The following is a 25,962-nucleotide window of genomic DNA, read 5'->3' as shown; positions in this document are numbered from 1 at the left end:
GTGGGGGAAGGGAAGTGTCCAGATCATCCAGAAGAATCCTCTCATTTTGTAGGAGGGAAGTTGGGGCCCTAAGAGGAGAAGAGGTGTGCCCAAGACCCCAGAGCCAGCCTGAAACCCAAGTCATCCCCAACTTGTCCACCCTTGCAGGGGACTCCTGACCACTCTGACTAGCTGAGTCCCCTCATCGGCCAAGGCTCCCGGACATCAGAGAAGAAAAGCAGTGTCCTCTGGCTTCTGACCTTTATGGCCACAGACACCGTTCTCCTTCAGCCTAAAGGGAGTGAGGGAGGCTGCTCACTGGAGCAGGGACGCAGGATCCAGCATGTGGAGTCCTCTGAAGCCTGATTCTGCTGATTCCATAGCAGAATGGGGCATTCTCTCCCTGTATCCAAGTGCCTCGTTGTAAAATGTTGGAGAATGGGGCCAATGCTATGGCGTAGTGGGCTGGGTCCCAGCCTGCCGTGCCAGCATCCCATAAGGGTGCTGGGTCGTGTCCCAGCTGCTCCTCCTCTGATCCAGATTTCTGCTGTGGCCTGGGAAAGCGGTAGAAGATGGCCCAAGTCCACCCATTGTGGAAGACCTGGAAGTTTCTGGCTCCTGGCATTAGGTTGGCTGTGCTCTAGCTGTTGCGGCCATTTGGGGAGTGAACAAGCTGTGGAAGACCTCTCCCTCTGTCTCTCCCTCTGTCTGTAACTCTACTTCTCAAATAAATTTTTAAAAATCTTTAAAAAAATAAAAATAAAATATCAGGAGCCGTGACAGGCTAGCTCTCTCCATCAAGTGTGGTCCTGGACGAGTGGCTCAGACTCTCAGCTTTGGTGTGGCCTAACATCCCATAACCGGGCTTGACTTCCAGCTTGGCTCCCAATTCCAGCTTTCCGCTAATGTGCACCCTGGGTGGCAGCGGGTGATGTCTCAAATGTCTGGGTCCCACTGCTCACATAGGAGACCCAAATGGAGTTCCTAGCTCAGGGCTTCTGCCTGGCCCAGCCCCAGCTGTTAGTGAGAATTTGGGGAGTGAACCAGAGGAATGGGTGTTCTCTCTCTCCAAATAAATAAAATGTTGAAAAAAGATTCAAAATTTCATGAGAAAATGGCTAGAGTGGTAAGGACGAACTTTGGATCCTAGTGAAAGTTCGTAAATGCGGACTACAGAGTCCTTCTCAACATTCCTTCTCACCCCAGGTCACCCAGCGCCCTGGAGGTCTGCGGTGGATGCGAGGTTGTGGAACCCCGGTGCCCTCTGAGCCGGTTTCTGGGCCTGCTCCGGCCACACGGTGGGGCTGGCGGGTCATTTGCAGCCGCTGGAGAGCGCGGCCTCTGCGCCGGGCACCACCCTAGTAAAAGAGCGGAGCTGCCCCTTTCCGCTGTGTTTCCACGCCCCTAAGGGCTCCACCGTGCAGCTCCTCCCGCCGCGCCCCTGGAATTCAGGCTGTGGGCTCCAGGGCACACAGCCTGCAGGCACACTTCTCTCCCACCCCCACCCCCGCCCCGACCCCAGTTCACGGATGGCGCCTCTGAGCCTCAGCGAGGGCGCGCGCCGCCAGAGGGCAGCCTTCTCTGACTCTTGGCGTCCTCTCGGGAGGTCCCTGGGGTGAGCGTCCGCACTCCCCGCCTCCTGGGCCCCGCGGGGCGCCCGGGGTGCATCTGTGCCAGGAGCGGGAAAGGGGCCACCCGGAGCCTCCGCCCCCAGCCGGAGCAGCCGTTTGGGCACTGATGCTGCCGAGGGTACCTGGGCTCAGGACTTGCCTCTGAGTCTGGGCCCCATGCTCCCTGAACCCTCTAGCTGTTCTGAGCGGCTCTCCTAGAGTCCTCTCCAGCTTGCCTTCCCTGCTTGGTCATGTCTCCCTCCCTTGTCTTTTCATTCTAGACCCAGCTTTTCCTTATTTTGGGATCTGATAATTTGACCATTGTGTTAAAATACCCCGTAAAACAAGGTGTTCACCTTGATGCCTGCATGGGACAGAGGCTCTGTCTCTTGGGGTGAGATGTGTTTTCCCCACTGGATGGTGCACTTGTCGCCCCCTCCCCCAGGCCTGCTATGCCTTGGCTAAGTAGCGCCCTCTCGCTGAGTGTGCCAGAAGTGCTTCCCTGACCTGCGGGAAGCAGCAGCCACTTGGGAAAAGGATGAGACCCTGGCCAGGCTAGCAGGTCTGCCCGCCTGGGCACCTCCCTCCCCAGGAGCAAGGAGGCCTGGCCTCTTGCCTGCACATGCTTCTGCTTTGGGGGCATCTGACAGAGAAGGTGGCCACGCCCGCTTTGGTTTCATGTCCCAGAGCAGCAAGGCAGGAAGGCACTCTCTCGTCATATGCTTCTAGCCAGAGAGGGCCTGCGGATGCGGCCATGTCCCAGAGGCCCAAGCGGGCCCAGCAGACCCAAATGCATGCCCGATCTCCTGCAGCTTCAGCAAGGGGCCTGCTCAAATCCCAGCTCACTGCCGGCTGCATCCTGGGATCTCTGGTCACAAGAGGGCTGGCAAGCTGTAGGGCTTGCTGCCCTCAAGAGCTCCGTTAAAGAGGTGTGACTAGTGCCCCAACCTTGCTCTGCAGGCTCCGCCCTCTGGCTGTCCTTCCTTCCACCCTGGAAAGCTCATGCCTTGGGTCCAGCTGCCACCACCTGGCTGGGTGTGTGTGTGTGTGTGTATGTGTGTGCATGGAGTAGGAGCTATCAGGAAGTTCACTGCCTGGCAGCTTGCCAGCTGTGGCCAAACAAGAACCCCAGCCAGGTCGCTGCCCTCCACCCAGCCCCAGCTTCCGCCTCCACTCTTCTCATCTGGGGTGAGCCCTGACAAAAACCTGGCCGGAAACTACGCAGCTCAGGAATGGGTCATTTCCTTTTTGGTTTCTCCTCTTCCTCCTGTGCACCTGTAACACCTGGCTTTCTCACTTCTATGTACTTCCCATGGTAGCGCAGCTTTGGTTTGCAGGGGCCCTCATGTGAACTCATGCACCCTCATTTTTGGAAGTCCCCCCGCCCGGGGAACAGCCTCTCCATGATTCTTAGTTCAAGTCCCCAGCCGATAGCCAGCTGAGGGACTGGCTGCCCTCGGTGCCCCTCTGAATCCCATCAGCTGTGTGCGACTGGCTCCCAGGATTCAAAACGTAGCCTTTTATTTTAAGATTTATTTATTTACTTGAAAGGCAGATATATATATATATATATAGAGAGAGAGAGAGAGAGAGAGCGAGCGAGCTTCCATCTGCTGGTTCAATCCCCAAATGGCCACAACAGCCAGGGCTAGGTCAGGCCAAAGCCAGGAGCCAGGAGCTTCTTCCAGATCTCCCACGTGGGTGCAGGGGCCCAAGTACTTTGGCCATCTTATACTGCTTTCCCAGGCCATAGCAGGGAACTGGATCAGAAGAGGAGCAGCTGGGACTCGAACTGGTGCCCATATGGGATGCCAGCACTGCAGGTGGCGGCTTTACCACTATGCCACAGGTACACCCCCAACTGGCCTTTTAAGCAGCACCATCTTCAAAAAGGGGAGGGTTGGCTTGAGTTACTCAAGACAGGAATTCAGCCCACAGACTGTCTCAGCCACCGACCGCAGTGGGGCAGGAATCACATGGAGGAAGACGTTACACACAAGGCTTTATTTTCTTATTAGTCCACACCCCTGATGGGCTGAGAGGCGTGGCATGATACTGTTGGCAGTGCAGCACTGAACTGTCGCAGGCTGCGTCGGGGTCTGGCCCGCCCAGACTCCTGTCTTGAAGCCTCAACCCCCTCACTCCCCTCTGCCTCCCCCGTCCTGACAGATGGGAGATGCCTTGATTTCGGGGACACTGGACTTGGTGCCTGGGTTGGTCCCTCACATCCGGGCCTTGTGAGACTGCTATTCAAAGGCACCCGTCTAGTTTGAGGCAAAACCCAGAACCAAATTAGCGTCTCTAAGCCCCCTGCCCAAGACATGGCCCTGGAACACTTGGACCTGTCACACATTCCATGAGGGAGGGAGGGGCAGCACAGCTGCAGCCACAGCTGCCAGGAACAGGCCAGGTCCCCGCCCTGCGTGGGAAGGCTGGAGGGCTTCCTCCAGGGGCCCCGAGTGAGCTCACCAGCACCCCCACATTCAGTGACTTCATCCATCCAAGGCCACTTGGCCAAGAGCCCAGGCAGCGTGAGGGGCTGTCCTGGGTCACCTAGCCGGGCAGAAGGGGGAGCGCCAGGCCTGGCCCTCCCGGAATGGTGGGCTAGCACAGTGAGCTCTGAAGAGCCCCAAGAGTTTAAGAAGAAAGACGAGAGGAGGGCAAGAGGTGGTCGTGGCTAGGGTGCTATGCTATTTGGAGGTAGAAAGAGGCAAGGAAGCAAAGCGTTTCTCTCCACTTTGTCCTTGGCAGGCACAAGAGAATCCCCAGAGACACGCAGGATGACATCATGGCTCACAGCTGAGAAATCTCAACCCTTCAGTGAGACGCAGCCCCTGGCCGGCCCAGGTTCAATGGAAGCTGCTTTACAGTGGGGCCTTTACAGCTGCGTTTTGGGTCCTGTGAGGGGAAGGCTAGCTGGGTAGTCTTAAATATCTCCCCAAAGTAGAGAGCAACACATGGAGAGCACGAGATGTGAACTTCTCTTCTTGGCCTCACAAATCGTTGGAATACAAAAAAGTCCAAGGATGGGTATTAGAAGAAAGATACAAAAGAAGCTTGCTTACAAGATAACCAAAACATGTTTACAAATTGACTTCCCCCTCCCACCCCAAATCCAAAAAATTGTGGTCTAGCTCACCACCACCAGGGCAAAGGCTTCCTCTGCTTATTCCTGGAGGAAGAATGAGCTGGTGCAGAACTGTGTCTCCGGGTGTGTGTACGAGAGATGCGCACACGCACCGCACACACAGGGACGGACACACAGCTGGGGTTTTGGCGTTGGAGGCACTTCATATCCACAGGCTCAGGTCTCACACCTTCTGGTCACGCTGCACCTGTTATTTCTTTGGAGGCAGGACGTTTTCCTCGAAGAAGCCCTGGTTGACGACATTCCCGGCTGGGAAGTATCTGGCCACCACGAAGGAGGAGCCGTCACTCGCTGACGCCTTCCCCACACCCATCTTCTTCGTATTCTTCCATACCATGGCGGTGAAGTGTCCTACAGGGGGACAGGGGGTGGGAAGGGAGACAGCTGAGGCTTGAGAGAAAACTTGCAAGCGAGGCCTGAGCCCTCACACCTTCTTGACCCCACAGACCCCAACCAGGGCAAGGAGGCGGCCCGATTTCCAAAGCATCCGGTCTCTTCCGTCAGCCACACTGCCCCACTCACCTTCCCTGAGGTCACGACAAAGCCCGGTGCCCCCAACAGCTAGGGTGTTACTGTACCTGGCAGGTGTGCCCAGGCCTGCTCTCTGTGGGGTCCCCAGGGATCTCGGTGCTGCCCCCCAGCGGTCACCGTTGTCTCACTTGACTTCTTGGGAACACTTGTTACAGCTGGCTGCCCCTCCCCCTGCTTTTGACAGCACTCTGCGGACATCGCAGGTTCTTGGCGTTCCTCCTGTCCCACCGTCGCCTCCCCTCCTGCTCTTCCACCCCACTTGTAAATGTTACAGGGCCTGTGTTTCCCAGGGCTGAGTCCTGTGTTCTCCTCTCTCTCTCTCTCCTCTCTTTAGACAGTTTCGTCTTTCCCTGGCTTCCAGATTTGCTTCCCTAGTGCAACTTCCTGCTCGGTGTTCCTGCAGCCACTCATTATGGGGCATTTCCACTCGGATGACTCAGCCGTATCCAATTCAACCTATCAACCCCACCCTCACCTTCGGTCCCCAGGATGGATGCCTGTCCCAGCCCTCCTGCTTCCGTCAACAGTACCCCAGTGCACACCCCTGGGGGTGAGTCTGCATTCCTCACTTCCCTCACCACAGCCTGCCAGTCCATCCTGAAGACTCCAACTCTAAGATCCAACTCAAGTCCAGCTACTCCCACAACCAGCCTCGCATTTGGACCATCACAGGGGCCACCTGCTTGGTTCTTGGCCTCCACATTGGTCCCTTCCAACTCCCCCTCCACATACGTAGCCAGAGTGAGCATTTGGGGGCATAAATCACATCTGCTTATCTCCCTGCTTAAAAATCCTTTGCTCATGTCCAGCTGTCCCTAGAATGGAAGTGAATGCTTTGGCCCAGTAGCCTCCTGTCCTTTCCTTGAACACATCAGGTTACCTCCCAGCGGTCTGGCATACAATAGCCATGGAGTGAAACGATCTTCTGATGGCCAGCAGCCTCCTACCCCAGTGTCAGCCTAAATGCCATCTGTTCAAGGAAGCCTTTTGCAACCATCTTTTAATGAACTGAACGCCACCATCCCAAGGTATCCTTTTTCAAAATTTATTATTTATTGACTTGAGAGGGAGAGAGACAATTAGAGAGAGTTCCCAGCCATTGGTTCATTTCCCAAAGGCCCATGTTGGTTTGCACTGGGTCAGGCTGAGGCCGGGAGCCAGGATCTCAATCCAGGTCTCCTGTGTGGGTGGCAGGAACCCAATTACCTGAGCCATCACCACTGCCTCCCAGGATCTGCACTGGCGGAAAGCTGGAATCAAGAGGTGGAACCTGATCCTCGGATGTGGGACACAGGCACCTTCGCTAGAAGGCCAAACACCAGTGCCGAGTGCTTACCATTGGCAGTGCTAAGTCTGCCTGACTACTTGGTTATTTCTTGGCTCTCTCACCAGGCTGTGAGCCCCACACAGGCAGAGCCCAGGTTTGTTTCCTCCATCAAGGTATGCCCAGCAACTTGGTCTAGCCTGGACATGAACAGTGTGGAATAAACTTTTGTGGACGGATGGGACAGGTCCCTCTGCTTTGAGGCGAGCAGCTCAGTTCCTATGCAAGCTACTGCTCTGTCCTCCAGACACCTGGGCGGCTTTGCTGAAGCTGCTTCGTGCCTGGCTCCCAGTTCCAAGCTGTCTGCCCTTCTCTAACATAGCTTAGCTTCCAACTCTCCCGCCACCTCGGGGTCAAACAGCGGATGCTGTGACATAGCCTTCGCTCAACAAGCACAAGTTCTTCTCATCTTTTGGGAGTGTGTGTGTGTGTGTGGGGGGGGTGTTCCTCCCTCCCGTCTTTCCTGTTCAGCATTCACAGAGATCGGGAGATATCAGCTCCCAGGGCAAGCAGAGCACTCACTCACTAACGCGATGCTGTTTCCCACCAAGTATGTGGGTGGCGAGTGGGCAAGACGTGAGGTCAGGCACCATGTGGGTTTTATGCCCCGTGTGTAGCACTGGGTGTAGCATCCTGCAGAAGCTCAATGAATATCTGATGAAGAAGGAAGAGACTGAGGGTGGAAGGCAAGAGTAAAGCGACAGGCATGGGTAGTTAAGAAAGAACACAACCACTCACAACATAGGACAAACAAAATCCAGTAATAATGTTTTAAAAATCCCATGTTGGAGAGGATGTGGAAGAAACTGGAACTCTTGGGTGTTGTTGATGGGAATGAAAAAAATGGTGTAGTTGTGATGGAAGACAGTATAGCCATTCCTCAAAAATTAAACACAGGATTGCATGGGCTTCAGCAATTCCACTTGTGTATATACACCCAGAGTACTGCAAGTAGAGAGTTGGGTATTTATACACCTATGTGCATAGCAGAGAGGTTAAGCAATTGGCCCAAAGTCACACAGTCAGATGCCTATCAGCAAAGGAATGGATCAACAAAATGGACTATTACACAGCTTTCAGAAGGAATTCTGATACATGGTATGATATGGGTGAACCTTGAAAACATTATGCTATGTGAAGCAACATATTATATGACAGATACAACACATATTATCTGATTTTCTTTATGTGAGGTACATGGAATAGTCAAATCCCTGAAGACTGAAAGTGGAGTAGGGGTTACCAGGAGTCGTGGCTGGGAGGAGGCGGGCTTGGGCAGCTGCTGATAATGGGTACAGAGTTTCCATCTGGGGGTGGGTGGTGGGGATGGCTGCCACAATCAACCCTATCATGTACTTAATGCCAGTGAATTACTTAAACTGGATCAAAATGGTAACTTCTGTGTGATTTGTGCTTTATTACAAACTTTAAAAGAGAGAGAGAGAGAGAGAGAGAGAGAGAGAGATCCACATTCGTCTAGCCTTTCAGGGAAGAGACCAGATTGTCATCTCCCACTGTGTCTTGAACATGGTAAAGACTGAAAAAAATGTTCACTGACTAACTTCTGTTTCTTCCCCTTGATCACTGAATTCTGTTTTTGTACTTTTTTTTTTTTAAGATTTATTTATTTATTTATTTGACAGATAGAGTTACAGACAGTGAGAGAGAGAGACAGACAGAAAGGTCTTCCTTCCATTGGTTCACCCCCTAAATGGCCGCAATGGCCAGAGCTAAGCCAACCCAAAGCCAGGAGCCAGGTGCTTCTCCTGGTCTCCCATGCGGGTGCAGGGCCCAAGCACCTGGGCCATCCTCCACTGCACTCCTGGGCCACAGCAGAGAGCTGGACTGGAAGAGGAGCAACTGGGACTAGAACCCGGCGCCCATATGGGATGCCAGCACCGCAGGCAGAGGATTAACCTAGTGCGCCACAGTGCCGGCTCCCTGTTTTTGTACTTTTTAAAATTTCGATATAATTTCTTTCTTTGTCTACATCCACAAAAGACTTAAGAATGCTAAGTACTTCATGAGGATTATCCACTGGAAGCGCCGATGCCTACATGACTGAAGCAAGGATGAGAAGAAAATCAGCCTCAGACACACTCCTTTTCCACTTAGCCTTCGATGGGCCACACCTCTCCCCGCACACTCTGCTTTTCTGCTCAGCACAAAGGGGAAGCACTCGTCGACCACTCACCCTGGTCCCTGTCCTCCTGACTCCCAGCAGCCCTGCCAGAGGTCTCTGTGGGGGACTTTCTCACCAAGCCATTTCTCCCCAGAGACCACAGGCTGTGGCCATGGACCCGGCCTTTCCCTGTCTCCCAGAGAGAGGCAGCGGCTGCCATGGATCTGCTGGCTGGCCAGAAGAGGAGCACCTCCCACGACGGCAGGAACGCCCTGGCGGCTTCTCCAAGCCGAGGAGGCTAAGCAGTTTCTCCTCTAGGCTGCACAGAGGTAATTAAGTTATGCGCATTTAGAGATTAATTAAAGGACATGACTTCCTTAGCAACCATCAGATACACAGTGGCTTCTAAATCTAATCTAGTAACAATGACTCTTTTTCTTTTGCTTTTTTTTTTTTTTAAAGATTTATTTATTTATTTGAAAGTCAAAGTTACAGAGAGAGGAGAGACAGAGACAGAGATCTTCCATCTGCTGGTTCACTCCCCAGATGGCCGCAATGACCAGTGCTGGGCCAAACCAATGCCAGGAGCCAGGAGCTTCTTCCAGGTCTCCCACGTGGGTAGCAGAAGCCCAAGCACTTGGGTCATCTGCTGCTTTCCCAGGTGCATTAGCAGGGAGCTCAATGGGAAGTAGAACAGCCAGAACACAAACTTTCAATCCAGCTTCCTGCTAAAGTGCCCTGGAATTCAGCAGAGGACGGGCCAAGTACTTGGGTCCCTGTCACCCACCTGGGAGACCCGGATGGAGATTTTGACTCCTGGCGTTGGCTTGGCCCAGCCATAGCTGTTGTGGGCATTTGGGGAGTGAACCTGTGACTAGAAGATATCCCTCCTTCCTTCCCTCTCTCTGTGTTGCTCTTTTAAACAAATTTAAAAAAAAAAAAAAAAAAAAAAAAAGGAAGAGTGCCAGGGGTCAGAGCTTGAATTAAAACTTTTCACCTTATATAGCTTCAATCTTCTGCTCATGTAAAAGTATTACTCATTGAGAATAAGGAAACAAATGTACTCATTTAAGCAGAATACAGCAAAGTAACTATGAGAAACCGTTTCTTAGGGCCTGTGGTGCAGCCGTTGAGACACCTGCATCCCATATGGTGTCTGGGTTCAAGCCCCGGCTCCGCTGCCTATCCCAGCTTTCTGTCCATGTGCACCCTGGGAAGCAGCGGGAGATGGCTCAAGTACTTAGGCGCCTGCCACGTACGTGGGAGAGTCCAACTGATTCTGTGTCTCTGGCTTTGCCTGACACAGTGCCAGCGGTTGCAGGCACTCAGGGAACAGACTGGTGAATGGGAGATCTCTGTCTGTCTCTTCGTTCACCATTCAAGTTCTATATAGAAAAGACAGCGGCCTGGGGCCGGGATGGGCACGGACCGCAGGGTATTTTAGCGGCTCTTCCGCCTTCACCACAGAGTCAGATCCCTGAGCAACCATGCAGCAGGAAGACGGAGGCTGTGGGAGAGGCTGAGGCATGATGGGCCTGAGGGCCGGCCAGGGTCTCCCATACCCCAGTTATGACACTAACCAAGGCCCCACTCTTGCCTGAGCACCGGCCTCTGTCTGGCTCCAGGCATGGCCCAGCGGCACCTGGGACACACAGCAGCCCTGGAGTTTTCCGTGTTAGGGGTGGGAGAGGCGGGGGTGATGAGTGGCACATGCCATCAGTGTGATCACTTGCTCTGACCCCTCCCCCACCCCCTGCGAGAAGCCACCTTGGAGCAGAGCCCTGGAAACTGCTTCAGACTGGGAACTACAGGCTTGAGAAAAGCCTCTTTCCCTCTGTGGACCTCAGCGTCCTCTCCAGCAAAATGGGTAGAATAAAGCCCTGTCTTCCATCGGCGCTACGAGGCCATGTGACAGCAGGAACAGTGCTCACAGGCTGCCTGGACTCAGCATCTGGCTCGGGGAAGAGCAGCTCCAGAAGCTATGACACACAAGGCTTCCTGCACGTTGGTCAGAGAAGTCAGGGCTCTGCCGCCACATTCTTAATCCCTGGTGGGTGGAGGCCGTCCCTGCTCCCTGCCCGCCTGCTCGCCCTCCTGCTACAGGGCCTGGAGTCCGGCTGGGGGCGTGGGGCCTGAGAGGGGAAGAGCTGGGCAAATGGCTCAGCCTCCACCTCTGCCGAGTCCCACCCACCCAGGGGGCAAGAGCCTCTGCCCCAAGGAGGAGCAGCAGGAAATGGTGACTGGCTCTCAAAGCTCTCGCTTCCTGCTTCTGAAGAAACCCGCGCCGGAGGGTGAGACCGCAAATGGCTCTACCCCTGGGTGAGGTGGGGTGGAGGAGGGAGGGGGTGGGCCGGGAATCCCTTCTCAGTTTCTCTGGTGCCCCCTTCTGGAGTCTGTGAGGGTTCTAAGGAAAGCCAAGGAACCTCATGAAACCAGCATTGGAGGAAGAGGAACCTCAGAGCACAAAGTGGCTGCCTGGGGCTTTCATAAGCTAAATGTCGACGCTCTCCATATGAGAAGTAGGGGTGGTGGTGGCAGGAGAAAGGTGGATTCCCCCTCTCCAGGCTCATAATGTCCCTTAGAGATCACCCCTTGTCCCTCTCCCCTGTCACAGGGAAGGACCGGAACTGACCCATGTTCACACACCAAACTGCAGACTGTGCATTCTAAGCACGCTTGACCCATGGACTAACAGAAGGTGAGAGGAACAGCCAGGGAAGCCAGAGGCGTGGCATGGGAGACTGGAGGGAGGTGGGGGCATGGAGGGAGGTGGGGGCGTGGAAGGAGGCGGAGGAGGAGGCCAGGACCGCAGCTTGACCCCTGCCCCGTGCGCTGGAAGCCGCAACAGTTCAGGCAGGGGAGCACTGCGGGCAGGGAGAGTTTTAGAAATGTTCTGGCGAGAGGGGCGAGAGTGGAGGCAGGATGCTGGGGAGGTAGGTGGGGAACGGGGTCTGGGAGCCGGCAGCACTGCTCCGGGCTGGGGCGGGAACCCGTAGTCTGGTTGCTCTCCCGCTCTCATGCAGGGCTGCGTGCAGCCAGGCCTGGGGCGAGGGCAAACAGGAAACCGGAAGAGGCAACCCAGGGCTGCCCAGGAGCCTGCCACCCACCTGTCCCTGAGGTGAAGCCCGGCTGCTGGAAGTTGTAGTTCTTGATCTCGCTGTACCACCTGTCGGCCACCTCCTTCCCTGCACGGAGAAGACACCGTTCAGGACTCGGCACCCAAACCCTCTCCCCGCCGCCATCTTCTCCCACGAAGCCCTCAACCAAGCCTGCCGCAACCTGGGATCTGACCGGGCACCAAGCAGCGAGACTCCCCAGGTGCTGGCTCGGACGTGCGGGCTGAAGACAGGGACGAGCCCTGGCCTGGGTGCCCGCGGGGCCGCGAACTCGCCACGCAGGCCTGCCCCACGTCTGTAGCGTGCTCCTGGGGGCTCCTAACCCGGAACTCTGGCCTCATCTCCTCCCGCGGATGGCTCCTGGGGAGGAAAGGCAACCAGGCTGGAAGGCCAAGAGGCCCCTCCATGAACCCCCGCTGGCGCCGCAAGTGAGAGGCGCTTCCGTGCCACTGCGCAGGAGTGGCCGGAGGACCTTGGGAAAACACATTCTGAGCTCAGCAGGACGGGGGAAGGCCTGGGGCCACGCCTCGGCCTCCTTGCAGAGCATTTAGGAAAATTGATGCCTGCCTGCGTCCTTGCTCAGACCTTCTGGAATTCGTCTGGAAAAGAGCTGCAGGCAGCCGCATTTTTCAAAAGCTCTGCCAAAGATTCGAGCGTGCAGCGCGGAGAGCCCTGGCCTTGGAGATCCACCCGTCTCTCTGCAGAGGGCAGGGACTCACTCTCCATGCCAAGGGAGCCGCATGGGCCGGGATGGGACCCGCGTCCGGGGCTGCACACTTGAGGCTTTCTCTAGCCCCCACCCCTTCTCTCCTAGGCTCCCGGGAGCTCCAGCACACGCCCTGCCAGGGAGGAGGCTTGGGGGTCGCCTTTCTCAGGAGCAGGCACACATGTCTCCGGGAGGGGGCCCCAGGGCCAGCTGTGCAGGAATCCGGCTCCAGCTGTGCTGGGGAAAACCAAGAGGTCTCAGGGGCTATTCCTGGGTACTCCCAGGAATGTGAGGCCCAGAGGAGGGAGTGAGTCATTCAGTCTCCCTCTGGGGTTTGCAGCAAGCTTCAGAGAGCAAGGCAGTGTGCTCTGATATTTTTCCTAAAAAGCCGCTTCAGGGCTGTGGAGCCAGGAAACTCAGGAATGCCTGGCCAGCGTGTGGAGCCTTCCAGACGTGGACCTGCCCCCGCGGGAACTGCCTTTACCATGATTTGTGTTCCAAAATGAAAACACTCTATTGCTGATCACCAGCACTGTTAAAAAATTAAATCAGGAAATCGTGAGGAAAGCAGCAAGCAGGCTCTGGGGCAGCAGAATCAGGCTGGGACTTTGCTCCCTGCCTGCCCCCCCAGCCAGGAGCTCTTCCCAAAACCAGCGGTCAGTCTGACTCATCAGTGTCCCTGCACCCAGCACGGGCTGGCCCCGAGCCACCAGTGGAGACTGCCTGGGGAGCTGAAGCCAGCTTGCGGCAGATTCTGAGAACTCAGGGTCTCCTTCCCCTTCCCACGGAGGGGCTGGGAGGGGTCCGAGGGGTTGATGCTGCAACTCACCTGTCTGATCGTAGGACGCCCAGGCGAGGTTCTCCCCACATTGGCCACGACTGGATTCTGGGCTGTGCTTGAGGATTCGCGTGCTGGCCAGGGCCTCGGAGTACCTGCCGGAGTCCGTGGGGCTTCCTCAGAGAGGGCCCAGCCAGGCCATCCCCACAGGAGGGTCCCCACGCGTGAGTGGCTGAGCTTCCTGCCCTGCCCGGGCTCTCAGAGGAAGCAGAGGGGCATCATCTGCATGGGCTCTGAGCCTCCATGGGGTCCCCTTTTACAGAGGCACGAACGGAGGCTCAAAGGAGCCTACCCGGGTTACGTGGTAGAGTGGTGATTCAAGCCTGGCTGTGGCCCGTGCCAGAACCCATATTCCCCCACCAACCGCCCGTGGCCCCTCGGGGACCGCAGCAGCAGGGCGGCAAAGGGCGCGGGTGGCCCGGCAGGCTGGGGGGACTCACTGCTGAGCCTCGCGGTTGAGCTTCTTGCAGAGTTTCAGCGGGGGGACGCCGTGCTGCTGCCGGTACTCATTGTGAGCCTTCAGCACCTCCTCATTAAACTGTTTCGAAGCTGGAACGATGGCAGGACGGAGAGTGCTCAGTGCAGAGAAAAGACCCCTCCCAGCCCTCCAAGGTCAATGGCGCCCCGCACCCCAGCCAGGGGGCCACTCTCCGCGCCCTGCTCATCCTGCTTCCATCCCTGACACCACTTCTGCACCGTCTCTGCACAGGGAGCTCCGTGATACTGTGAGCCCTCTTGGGCCACGGTAGGGGTTTGGGTCTTTATCTGAGGCAACGGGAAGGGCTGGGAGCTGCGAGACCCTGCCGACTGCTGAGTGCGGGGTGGCCGGGACGGATGGGCAGCCACAGGACCTCAGAAGGAAACTGTGGGCAGGAGGAGCCTGGGTATCTCAGACCAGCCCCACGGTGAGTGAGGGGGCCTGGGAAGGCCTGGCCGGGGGATCAGTGCTGGGGGGAGGGGTGCTCACCCTGGCCTGGCAAAACCAAGTTAAGGGAAAGAGGCCGAGGGAAGGGCAGTGCTGAGGAGGCAGAATTAGGGAACAATGTAGAAAAAAAGGGGGGGGATCAGCTTGGTTTAGGGCTGCAGTGGGTAAGAGGTGGAGGCTTTGCCCATCCAGGTCCTGACCTCAGAAAAGGCAAGGTCAAGGGGGGCTAAGATTACAGAGAATAACTGGGGGAAGACAAGGGCAGCCAAGGTCAGTGGAAAGAAGCCACGCCAACCTGGATCTGAAATGGAACCCCATCCATTCAACCTCTCCTATCCATCCGACACCCATTCCAAATCACCCACCCACCCATCCTTCAGCAAGTGTCATCCCTCCTTCACCATCCCCTCTCTATCCATGTAACACCCATCCATCCATCCATCTATCATTCAACAAATACCACTCATCCATCTATCATCCCCTCTCTATCCATGCCACACCCATCCATCCATCACCCAGTACTGTCCAGCCATACCTCCACTCTTCATCTAACACTCATCCACTCACTGATCCATCTTGTGGCCAGCATCACCATTCACCACCCTTCCATCTATCATCTACCCAATCCCAGTGTACCCATCTGTTCATCTTGTCTTTGAACACCTCCCCTGTGCCAGGTCCCACAGTTGAATCCTAGAGGTCCAGAGACAAACCAGGCATGTCCTGCCCTCAAAGAGCCCACGCACACAAAGGGGAGATAGCCTTGCAGACAGACACTGGCACTGTGACAACAGCCACGATGCAGGGGAGCACACGTGTCAGAGGCACTTGGAGAAGAGCAACCCTGACTCTGGGGGTCAGGAAGGAGGTGCCCCCTGATTTGAGGGCCTCCTGTCCTCTGTGGACACGAGCTGGCCAGGCTAAGATCACTAGGCACCAAGCACTGGCCTTAGGAGTCCAGGGGCTCCCCTCCATGGGGGTGGGGGTGAGTTGGGTGGTTCCTAAGTGAGGGCTACAGAAGGCCCCTCCACCAACCCGGTCCCATCTGGCCTGGCTGGAGCCCGTGCCCTGAGGGCTGGCTGTGGGTGGTGGCAGGAAGGGTGCAAACCTGAGCAGGGAGGAAAGGTCACACTGGGTCCCCTGCCCGAGGTCACATCACCAGCTCCTTTCTCCTCCTCTGTGTTCCTAAGGCTGAGGACCTGACCCAACAGCAGTCCTCTACCCCCCTCTCACAGCCAGGTCAGATCCTCTGAGTCTGCGGGCCTTCAGGTCAAATCCCATGGAGGCTCCAAGAGGACAGGAAGGGCCGTCCGAGGTCTCAGGGCACCCGGGGCTAGCAGAGACCAGGAGAGGAAAGCCCTCAGGCCAGGCTGTGGGGGCTGCAGTGTCCAAGGGGGTTTTGATAAAGTAAGGAGGGAGTAGCTGGGGCTCAGCGGGGCTCATCACTGGGCTCTCAGTACTGTGGGGTGGGGTGGGCTTGGGATGGGGGGCTCTGAGCCCCAAGATTCCTGAGGTTTTGGTGGAGAGGCAGAGATGGGAGGGATGAGAGCAAAGGGCTGGAGGTGGTGACTGGGCGGAGGGCAGAGTGACACTCTGAGGCCTTCAGGTGTTTGTGGTCAAGAGCTGGGGCAATCCCGCGTTCATCGGAAAGCCAAAGATCTCAGATCTAGTGGGGAGAGGGGAAAAGGAAGGTGGTGGTGGATGAGCATAGAGTTTCCGTTCTGTGAGGAGGGGCAGCTCCCGCCCTCTGTTTCAGAGCAGTATGAACACGCTTAGCCCGGCTGACTGTGCTTTTCAAATGGCTAAGACAGCACGTTTTCCGTCATGTGTCTGTTAACCACAGTCCAGAAAAGAGCTTCAGGCTCAGCGGGTTACAGAGTCACGGAGACTACACAACAGTTCATGGAGAAGTGGTGGATGGGAACGGGTTGGGGTCCCCCAGACAGTAGGCTCAGGGGGGTGGCAGGGCGGCAGGGCCTCTGTGCCCACAGCCTTGTGCGTGAGGTGGTGCCCATCTGAAGTGTGTTCAGATATGAGAGAGGAAGGAGTCTTAGGAGGAGCGGTAGCAAGCACGGGGCCATTCATCCTGGACAAGATGGCACCTTGGAAGACACGGGGGAGGTCCCTGGAGCCAAGCGGGGGGCTGTGGATGACAGATCTCAACGCAGCCCAAGAAGCACCTATCTGAAGGGTAAAGGGGCTAGCTCCCAAGGTAGTGAGCTGTTGGCCACAGGGAGAATGCAAGCACCGAGCCCCTCTCAGAGGGGTCAGCCCTGGGTAGAGACCCAGATGACCAGTTCCTTCCACTTCTAAGATCCCATAAGGTCCCGTCTGAGTGGGCAGTGAGAGGAGACAAAATGAACACCCGGCCCAAAGCTCCCAGGGCTTTCTGGGCTTCTCTAAGGAGACACAGTAATTGAAACACACGCACCTGTCTGGGCAGTGGTCTGTATGACTGACAGAAGGTCCCCATCCGACTGACAGGCTTGGCCAGGCCCATCCTAAGGTTCTTTCCAGTTCCCATGTCCCAGGCAGGCCATGGTGGGACCAGAGGGGGCACCAAAGGATACACAAGACTGTGTGGTGGGGCCGGTGCTGGGGCGTAGTAGGCTAAGCCCCTGCCTTCATCCCATGTGGGAGCCGGTTCAAATCCTGGATGCTCTGCTTTCGACCCGGCTCCCTGGTTATGCACCTGAGAAAGCAGTGGAGGATGGCGCAAGTGCTTGGTCCCTTGCACTCACGTGGGAGACCCAAAAGAAGCCCCTGGCTCCTGGTTTCAGAGTGGCCCAGCTCTGGCCGCTGTTTCCATCTGGGGAATGAACTAGCAGATGGAAGACCCCTTTCTCTCTCTTTCCCTCTAATTCTGCCTCTGCCTCTCAGATAAATAAAATAAATAAATAAGAGACTGGCATGTGCAAGAGTGAACATGGGTGTACTAGGGAGGGCTCCCTGGAGGAGGTGTTCTAGATCAGGAGACATGAGGCAAGGCGGCAAGGGCCCAGGAAGGGCCAAGGTAGAAGGGACCCAGGCATATCTGAGAGCACCCAGGAAGGGGGGAGTTAAGGGAGCAGGTGGATGCTAGGGCGAGGCCAGCTTTTGTTTTTATTTCTTTATTTGAACGTCAGAGTTACAGAGAGAGAGGGACAGGCAGAGAGAGGGAGAGAGAGAGAGGTCTTGCATCCACTGGTTCACTCCCCATGTGGCAGGGCTGGGCCAGGCTGAAGCCAGGAGCTTCATTAGGTCTCCCACATGGATGCAGGGGCCCAAGCACTTGGGCCTGCTTCTGCTGCTTGTCCCAGGCCATTAAGAGGGATTGGGGCCAGCGCCGTGGCTCACTAGGCTAATCCTCCACCTTGCGGCGCCGGCACACCAGGTTCTAGTCCCGGTCGGGGCGCCGGATTCTGTCCTGGTTGCCCCTCTTCCAGGCCAGCTCTCTGCTGTGGCCCGGGAGTGCAGTGGAGGAAGGCCCAAGTGCTTGGGTCCTGCACTCCATGGGAGACCAGGATAAGTACCTGGCTCCTGGCTTCGGATCAGCGGATCAGCGCGGTGCGCCGGCCATTGGAGGGTGAACCAACGGCAAAGGAAGACCTTTCTCTCTGTCTCTCTCTCACTGTCCACTCTGCCTGTCAAAAAAAAAAAAAAAAAAAAAAAAAGAGGAATTGGATCAGAAGTGGAGCAGCTGGGACATGAAGCGGCACCAATATGGGATGCCAGCGTCACAGGCAGCAGCTTTACCCGCTGTGCCACAACACCAGCCCCAAGGCCAGTTTTTTTTGTTTGTTTGTTTGTTTACTTAAAAGGCACAGAGACATAAACATAAGAGAAAAGTCTCCCATCTGCTGGTTTACTCCCTCAAATGGAAGAACTTTGTCTGGGGCCAGGAGCCCAGAGCTCAGTCTGCGTCTTCCACATAGGTGGCAGGGACCCAAATTCTTGGGACATCACCTGCTGCCTCCCAGGGTGTGTATTAGCAGGAAGTTAGAATTGGAAGTAGAACTGGGACTCAAACCCAGGCACTCGACATGGGATGTGCGCGACCCGAGCGGCCCCTTCAGCGCTGCACCACATGCCTAGCCTGGGGGAGCCAGTTTCAAGGCAGCCTGCGCATGGGTCAGTTTGCAGTGGACCCCACAGTGCTGCGGGCCCTGCACACTCCTTGCCAGGCAGGGACATAAAAGGCTGCTAAAAACTAGGTCACTGCATTCCCAGAAAGTAGGAAGTGAAAAGAAACAAAAGTGAAAGTTCCCGGGCCCAGCCAGCGCCCAGGGCCCAGGGGCCAAGCCAGGCCTGTCCCCAGCAGAGTCAGGTTTCCTGGGCCAGAGTTTCTGGAAGCAGTCAGCAGGTCGTCCTGGTCATCAGGAGGGAAGCCCTCCCTCCTCACCCTTCGCTGGAAGGCATGGCCACCCACCCACCCCCACCCCCACCCCCGCCCCCACCCCCGCCCAGCAGTCACATCCTGGGCAGTCCCCAGAGTCCCCTCCCACCACAGCAGGCAGTCCCAGCCCAGGTGGCTCCACTGAGCAAGACATCAGGCAAGTTATCAGGGTGACCGCACCCAGCAAGAGGCACACCCCACCTCTGTAGACAAACCCAAGGACACAGATAAACAAAATGAAAAAAGAAAAACCACACAACCCCTCGTAGCCACCCACTATGGGGGCAGGGCAGGGATTACATCCTTGTTTCCTTGTAGGAGGGTAAACTGAGACCCAGAAAGGTCACCCAGCCTCAGAGAGAGACTGCGGAGGAGGGCGAGGCGGGCCTGGTGGTCCTGTGCTTTCTGGTGCTCAAGGCCAGCCCTGCGTGGGCACTGGGCCTAGGTGGGACCTGAGGAACTGCCACCACCTTTGCTGGGGGGTTTCCTTGACCTCACCCATTTTTCTGATTAGGAAACTGAGGCATGAGAAGGGAACTTGCCCAGATTCCCACAACCAGTCCAGGAGTGGACCCATCACATGCAGGGCAAACTGGATGTGGTACAAAGCTGTCAGCCTAAGCCACCAGCCCAGGGGACAGGAGACAGAGGAAGTGACAGAGGGCACCTAGGAGACCCCGCTGGCACTGCCTTCAGGTCTCTAGAAGACAGAAGAGGAAGAGCAGAAAGGAAGCGGATTTCTCAAGCACCTCCTCCGGGGCCAAGCCCTGCAGGGGCAGAGCCGCCGGGGGCCCTGGAGGCAGGTCGGGACTGTGGAGCAGGAGTCACAAGGGACAAGTCTGGGGCTCAAGATAAAGGCCAGAGCTGCGGAGCGGAGCTGGGCACGGCTCCCTGGGGCTGCGGGAGGAGGCAGGGGTGGGCTCTCTGCCAGGGTGCAGGGTGCAAGGGTTGCCCCTGGCTCTTGCAGGCATTTCCCATGGGGGCTGCATGAGGGCTGTGAGGAGCCCTGTGCCTTCCCCCGCCTCCTGGCTTCAGCCGGCCAGGCTCCTCCTGCAGCCTTGACCTCTTTTCAGGCCTTTCTGATCCCAGCCTGACTCATTCCTCTGCCCTTTCCAGATTCCCCACAAGAGAGGCCCATGACCATCAGGGGCCGGGGCAGGAACCTAGAACAGGCCCCCCTGGCCCGCCCCTTGGCGAGAGGCTGCCCAGTCCAGCCTTTGGGTCAAAGCTGGTTGTGCCTGTTTAGTGAGAAGAAAGTGTAAAGAGTGGATCACTGGGGGGAAAAAAAAAAAGAAAGAAAATGAATTCCAGATGGGTACCTCCTCCTCTTGAAGCCGGGATTCCTGGAAATCCCAGCCGATCCTGAGCTGTGTGACCTGGTACGGATGGCTCAATCCCACTGTGCCTCATTCCCCATTCATGAAACATGGGACGCCAGGACCTAGCTCGTAGGGATGTTGCGAGCAGTGAATGGATTAATGCATACACATGCTTTAGCACAGAGCTATTAAACACCAGCCATCGCCGGCAGGGGCACTCCGACAGAACCCCTTTAGCACCTGCCCCCATAGCCCCCCTCCTGGCCTTTCACGGGAGCAGGGCTGCTGGCATTTAACTCCATCTTCCATGGTCTCTGCCGGTACCTGGGAGCTGGGACGTTTGTGAGCGAGCGAGTGAGTGAACAAGGGAAGGAAGGTCTCACAGGAGCACAGGGAAGACACGCGGCTGGGACCGGATTCTCCTTATCATAGATGGGTTTTGGTGGGGGAGGGGTGTGTGACTCGCCCAAGGTCACCCAAGCAGGCCCCATTGCAGCCAGGCCCTGGATCCACGCAGCTTCCTCTTTCCCTGCTGCCGAGAATGGCTGTCAACCAGAGTTGCTCAATTGCACACAGGAACAAGGAATCCACTTCCCGGAGCACAAGCCTCTCCTGCAGGCTGCCCCCGCTCTGACCAACAGACACTCAGACAACAGATGTGCAAGACGGGAAGGCGCCAGGGCAGGGAGAGCAGCGGCTGGGCCCGCAGAGGCAGCCCCCGGGCCAGCCTCTGGCCCCGCGCTCCCTGGCTGTGGGCTGTGTGCAAAGCGAGGACAGCTGCAGGTTTCAAAATGTCTTCAAAGCAGGGAGAAAAATGGAACTGTGGCCTCTCCCTGCAGAGGCCCAGGGCCCCACCAGCAGGAAAGGCCAAGGCTGCTTGGTCTCTGGAGGCTTCTCTGCTCCGCTGTCTCCTGGCGTCAGGAGATACGGGCAGAGGCACACTGTGTTCTTTGGGGTGTTTACTGAGTGTGTGCAGGGCCCCATTTGCCCAAGTGCAGGCCGGGAAAGAGCGACAAGGCCAGGCCAGTGGTCAGTGGGGCAGACAGGAAAGCACACAGCTGGGAGGGCAGGGAGCTGGGTTCCAATCCGGGCTCATTCACTTACTGGTGAAGATGTGAGCTCGGGCAAGGTACTGGGAAGTGTGGGCTGAATGTAACAGCCTTGCAATGCAGTTACAGAGGTTGGTGACATTTAAAGACCCGCCTCCGTGCCTGGTGTGCAGGAGGAGCGAAATGATGGGTGATTCCTGTTATTAGGGCAAGAGGCTTCCTCTAAGCTCAAGGCCATGGCCCCTCTCTGCCCCGGCACAACTGTTGCATATCCAGGCTCACAAGAGAGACCAGGGCTGGGAGACTGAACACTGGGCCAAACATCTTCCAGAACTGATGCTGAGTCAGTGGTGTGTTGATTTTAAAGGAAGGCCCATCACCCTGAGCAGTTCTGGGTGTATCTGAGGCTGAAGGTGCAAACAGACTGGCTCCTACGCAGTGGCGAGGAAAGTGAGGCCCAGGAGAGGCAGGGACTGATTCCTTTACCAAAAAAATATTTATTTATTTTAAAGACTGGATGACAGAGAGAGGGGGAGAGATCTTCCACCCCCTCGTTCACTCCTCAAATGCCTGCAACAGCTAGGAGTAGGCCAGGCTGAAGCCAGGCGCCAGAAACCCCATGTGGTCTCCCACATGGGTGGCAGGGAGCCAGGTATGTATGCCTCCTGGACATTAGCAGGAAGCTGAACCGGAAGCACAGAGTAGCTGGGATTCGAATCAGGTACTCGGTGATGAGATGTGGGCATCCCCAGTGGCTTACTCCGCTGCCCACAGCAGCCCTCCCCTTGCAGTGGTCTTTAGGGAACACACGGAGCCCCTGTGAGGAAGCACACCTGTGAATGCCACCTGGCGCATGGGTGCAGACAGCAGCCCCAGCCAGTGGTCTGGAACTTCAAGGTTGGGCTTCTGATGAAGGGCTCTTGGGCCCAGGTCACTCTTTCTCTAAAGACCCTTAGGACAGCCTATGGGGACAGACAGGTAGAACGTCTGTGGCTCTAAGGGAGCTAGGCCTGGGCTGCGGTTCTGGAAGGCCTTTGGGTGTGTCCTGGGGGTGGGGTGGCGGCACCTGGCTCAACCTGCCGTCACCTGCCTCCTGCCACTGGCCCCCTGCTCGCTTCTGAGTGAAGAGTCGTCCTCCTCTGACACTGGCCTGCCCCTGCGTCTCCAGACCGACATCACTGCCGCCCTGCACACAAGCTCGCACCTCTGACCCCCCTCTTGTTCACTTTAAGTTGTCACCAAGTCTGCTTCAGGCCACTGTCTGGTGAATCACCCCCTTCCCCCTCCAGCCCCCGCCTCTGCCACCTTTAGTCTGCGTAGCTGCAGCAGTCTTCCCCACCCCCACCGCTTGTCACCCATCTGACCCACCCTCCAGCCAGGCACAGCTCTGGTCCTGCTGCTTTCAGACCAGTGCCTTGCACGACGACGGCACCCAGGGCGCAGGAAATAGAGCCCCGAGCCCCCCCCCCCCCCACTGCTTTCACCTGCAACAGTCTTGCAGCTTAGATCACTTCCCACCTCTTTCTGCAGGCACGTGGTTCCATTACCCCCCTAATCAGCTTATTCATTCATTTTGCCATCTACATGAAGACCCCTGAGGACAGGGCCTGGGTTCCCAGCTGCTACAGGACCGAAAGATAGAGGGAAGGAGGGAGGGAGGGATAGGAGAATAGGCACACGGCTGAATATGAGCAGTTCTCAGTACTGAGTCTTAGGGAAGACGCCGGCGGGGGAGGCAGGCGGGGAGCTGGCGTTGTGGAGTAGTGAGTGAAGCTGCCGCCTGTGACGCCGGCATCCCATATGGGCGCTGGTTTGTGTCCCAGCTGCTCCACTTCCTTTCCAGCTCCCTGCTAATGGCCTCGGAAAAGCAGCAGAGGATGGCTCAAGTGTCTGGGCCCCTGCTACCCTCATGGAAGCGCCTGGCTTTGGTCTGGCCCTGCCCTGGCTGTTGAGGACGTCTGGGGAGTGAACCAGTGGATGCAAGATCAATTCATCTGTCTCTTTCACTCTTTCAAATAAGTAAATACATCTTTTTTTTTTTTAATGCAGCTTTACAGAATTTGGAATATTTTATAAATCTACAGTGAAAGGAATTGATTCCCCTAGAAGAGACTCCCCAAGAAGATTCCCCAAATGCTCTCACACCTGTCATATTTTGCCCCATCACCACCTACTCTGTTAACTATAGCAGTTCCCTCATATCTACAGTGTCACCTTCTGTGGTTTCATGGCCATCTGTGGCCTGAAAATATTAAATGGAAAGTTCCAGGAATAAATAGCTCATAACTTTCAATGACTTGCTCTGACCCACCCAGGGCGAGTCATCCCCTTGTCCAGCGTATCCACACTGTATGCGCTACCTGCCCATTGGTCACTGCAGGGCCAACTTGGTTATCGGATCTACTTGCAGTGTCACATTGCTTGCGTTCAGATAACCCTCATTTTGCTCAACGGCGGCCCCGTGTGCAAAAGCAAGGAAGCTGAGGATTCAGAGGTGTGGGTGAGACCCGAAGTGCATCTTTTTAGTGTGGTCTCACGCATCACAAGAAGGGGGGCAGGGTGCAATGAGGTCGTTTGAGAGACCACAATCCCATAATTTTTGTTTCAGTATAGCTGTTCTACCATATTGTTCAGTTGCTGTCTCTATGAAGTTCATCACAGGTGCATGTGTACAGAAAGCCGCTGTCCACATAAGAGTCCTGTGTATGACAATCCCTTATGTCACCTCCTCATGCTGTGTAGGACCCTGGGCTTCACGGGGGCCACCCTCCTTGTACAGATGGGAAAACAGGCACAGAGATGGACAATGCCTGGTTTTCAGCATCACACGGCAAGTGAGTAGCAAGGGCCAGGGCTGAAAGCCAGCCCTGCCACAGAGCCCAAGGAAGGCGGGTTAGGACCGCCGCCAGGGAAAGCCAGTGACTCCTGCTGCTGGCGTCTCACCAGCCTGGATGTTGGAGGACGGTTCCAAGAAGGGCCTGAGCGCGGCCCAGCGGAGGCTGACAATCCCCAGGAATCGGACTTGGGAGCTCCTTCAACAGCTGCTCATGAAGAGCCACTTGCCAGGCAGGAACTATGGGGGCTAACCACGGCGCAGACCGCCAGCAGTGTGGCGTCTGCAGACCCAGGGCCACCGTGGAGCACTTTCCTAAACCCATGGAAGGCAGGGCCGCTCCTCTGCGAGCGTCAGCTTAGGAACATGGGGACGATTCTTGGGCAGGGTGGGGGCAGTGGTGAGGGCTGGTCAAGGGACCCCGGGGCGGGGCGGGGCTGGGGGGCACCCCGGGGGCCCTGGTGCCAGCCTCGGACAGGACAGCAGGAGTGTAGGGTGCAGGGAAGGGGCGGGGCCCAACTCCTGGAGGGCCAGCAGGGAGACTGAGGGCTGTGGCCTTTCTCTCTGCGACAACAGGAGGGGGTCCGCACAGACCAGAGACAAAGCAGGGCCTGGCACATGGCCTGGCACGGCGGAGGCGCTCGGGAAGGAAGGAGCGACGCCAGCAGGGGAAGGATGCGCAGAGCAGCCCTGGGGAGGCTGGGCGGGGCAGGCGGCTTTGCGGCGAGAGATGCTGTCACAGTTGGGTGACTTTTCCCAACTCTTAACTCGGTTCTCCTCCCGAAACAAAGCAAGAAGCCCCGCCTGCCGGCCGCACAGCGCTCGCCGCGTCCGCGCCTGGAAGCCCTCCCTGACGCCATCTCTGGCCGGCGGCCAAGGGACCCTCCCTGGGGCTGCCTTCGCTCCCTCTCTCCCAGTGGCCTGACCGCACCCACTTTCCCGGCTGCCCCCGGAATCTGCCCGCGCGGCGCCTCCGGGCGCCTCCACCAGCGCGCGCCTCCGTCCCGCGTCCCGGGTGCCGCATAGCAGCCGGAGCCGCGTCCGGCGCGCCCAGGGGCTGCCTAGCTCCCGGGGACCCGGCCTGCGGCGGGGCACGGCCAGGCGGGATGGCCGACCCAGGGCCGCGGAGCCACCCCACCCCGGAGCCGCCGGCCCCTCCTGGACTCACCTGACTTGCCCATGGCCGGCTCCCCGCACTCCTCGCTCCGCGGCGGCTGCGCTGCACTCGGGGCCGGCCGGCGCTGCTCCGGAGCCCGGAGGGGGCCGGGCGGCCGCAGCCCCTCCCCCGGCGCCGCCCGGCCCCCGCCTTTTAAGGAAGGCAACGACAGCTGCGGGCGGGCGGAGGCGTCCGGGGCTGCCCTGCGGGTCGTGAGCGCTCGCTCGGTGCGGGGAGTTCCGCCGCTTTCCGGGAGCCCTCCAGGTGTGGACCTGGAGCCGGGGGCCCCCAGAGAGGGTCAGCGCCGAGCGGCCCCCACTCCCCACGTGGCGGAGAGTCCTGCCAGCCTCGAGGACCGCAACGTCCACGTTCCCTCTGCCTCCGCCTGCCCTCGACAAGCGCCTCAGCCCCGAGGTGTCCCTGGCCACCCCTCACCCCCAACGCCGGCAGTGACCCCGGGCTCGAAGGCCGTCGGGGCTGAGGAGGCGAGCGACAGCGGCTTGGAATCGGACGCTCCCTAAACCTCCACCACAGGGCTCGGACCTGTCCCTTTGACCCTCATCGCCCATCAGACCAAGTCCAGTTCCCCCCCTTGGAGTGCGCCCCAAGGCTGCCTGGGCTCCCTGACTACCGTCGATTTCCTGACATTCCCCTGCGCGTCTGGGATTCCCCTGCTCCCTGCCTTGGCTCTGGCCATTCCTCCACCGCCGGCCCATCCCGACCCGGTCAAGTCCCACCCATCCCTCAGAGCTGTCTTCCTTTCCTGACCTTGGTACCGGAGAGACCTGGTCGTAGGCACGGACCCACGCCTGCGTGCAAAGAGCTCTTGGGGGAAGGCGCAGGGAGTCGCGCCCGCCAGACCCCCAGAGGGAACTCCTTCCACGGAAGGCGCCCTGCAAACACTCGCTAAAGGGGTCACTTTAAGGCCTTT

General features: G+C 57.5%; 1 protein-coding gene across 1 annotated transcript; it reads right to left on the bottom strand.

Annotated features, from left to right (window-relative positions):
- Window positions 1-4,547: 4,547 nt before the first annotated feature.
- On the bottom strand, window positions 4,548-25,296 carry GLIPR2 (GLI pathogenesis related 2). Its single transcript, XM_008266850.4, has 5 exons — window positions 25,044-25,296; window positions 13,815-13,923; window positions 13,366-13,469; window positions 11,822-11,899; window positions 4,548-5,088 (listed from the first exon to the last, which is right to left on the bottom strand). Exons 1-5 carry the CDS (start codon window positions 25,054-25,056, stop codon window positions 4,928-4,930), a joined length of 465 nt encoding a protein of 154 aa, XP_008265072.1. The 5' UTR covers window positions 25,057-25,296; the 3' UTR covers window positions 4,548-4,927.
- Window positions 25,297-25,962: the final 666 nt, after the last annotated feature.

The sequence above is a fragment of the Oryctolagus cuniculus genome, chromosome 1 (assembly GCF_964237555.1).
Source record: "Oryctolagus cuniculus chromosome 1, mOryCun1.1, whole genome shotgun sequence".
Taxonomy (NCBI): domain Eukaryota; kingdom Metazoa; phylum Chordata; class Mammalia; order Lagomorpha; family Leporidae; genus Oryctolagus; species Oryctolagus cuniculus.
This window is presented reverse-complemented; position numbering and strand designations above follow the sequence as displayed.

Bases quoted from the DNA above. Each gene is read 5' to 3' on its own strand.
- GLIPR2 (XM_008266850.4), bottom strand. The intron at 13,470-13,814 runs GTGAGTCCCCCC...GGACTCCGGCAG, and splicing joins CTCAACCGCGAGGCTCAGCA to GTACTCCGAGGCCCTGGCCA. The intron at 11,900-13,365 runs GTGAGTTGCAGC...TTCTCCGTGCAG, and splicing joins GGCGTCCTACGATCAGACAG to GGAAGGAGGTGGCCGACAGG.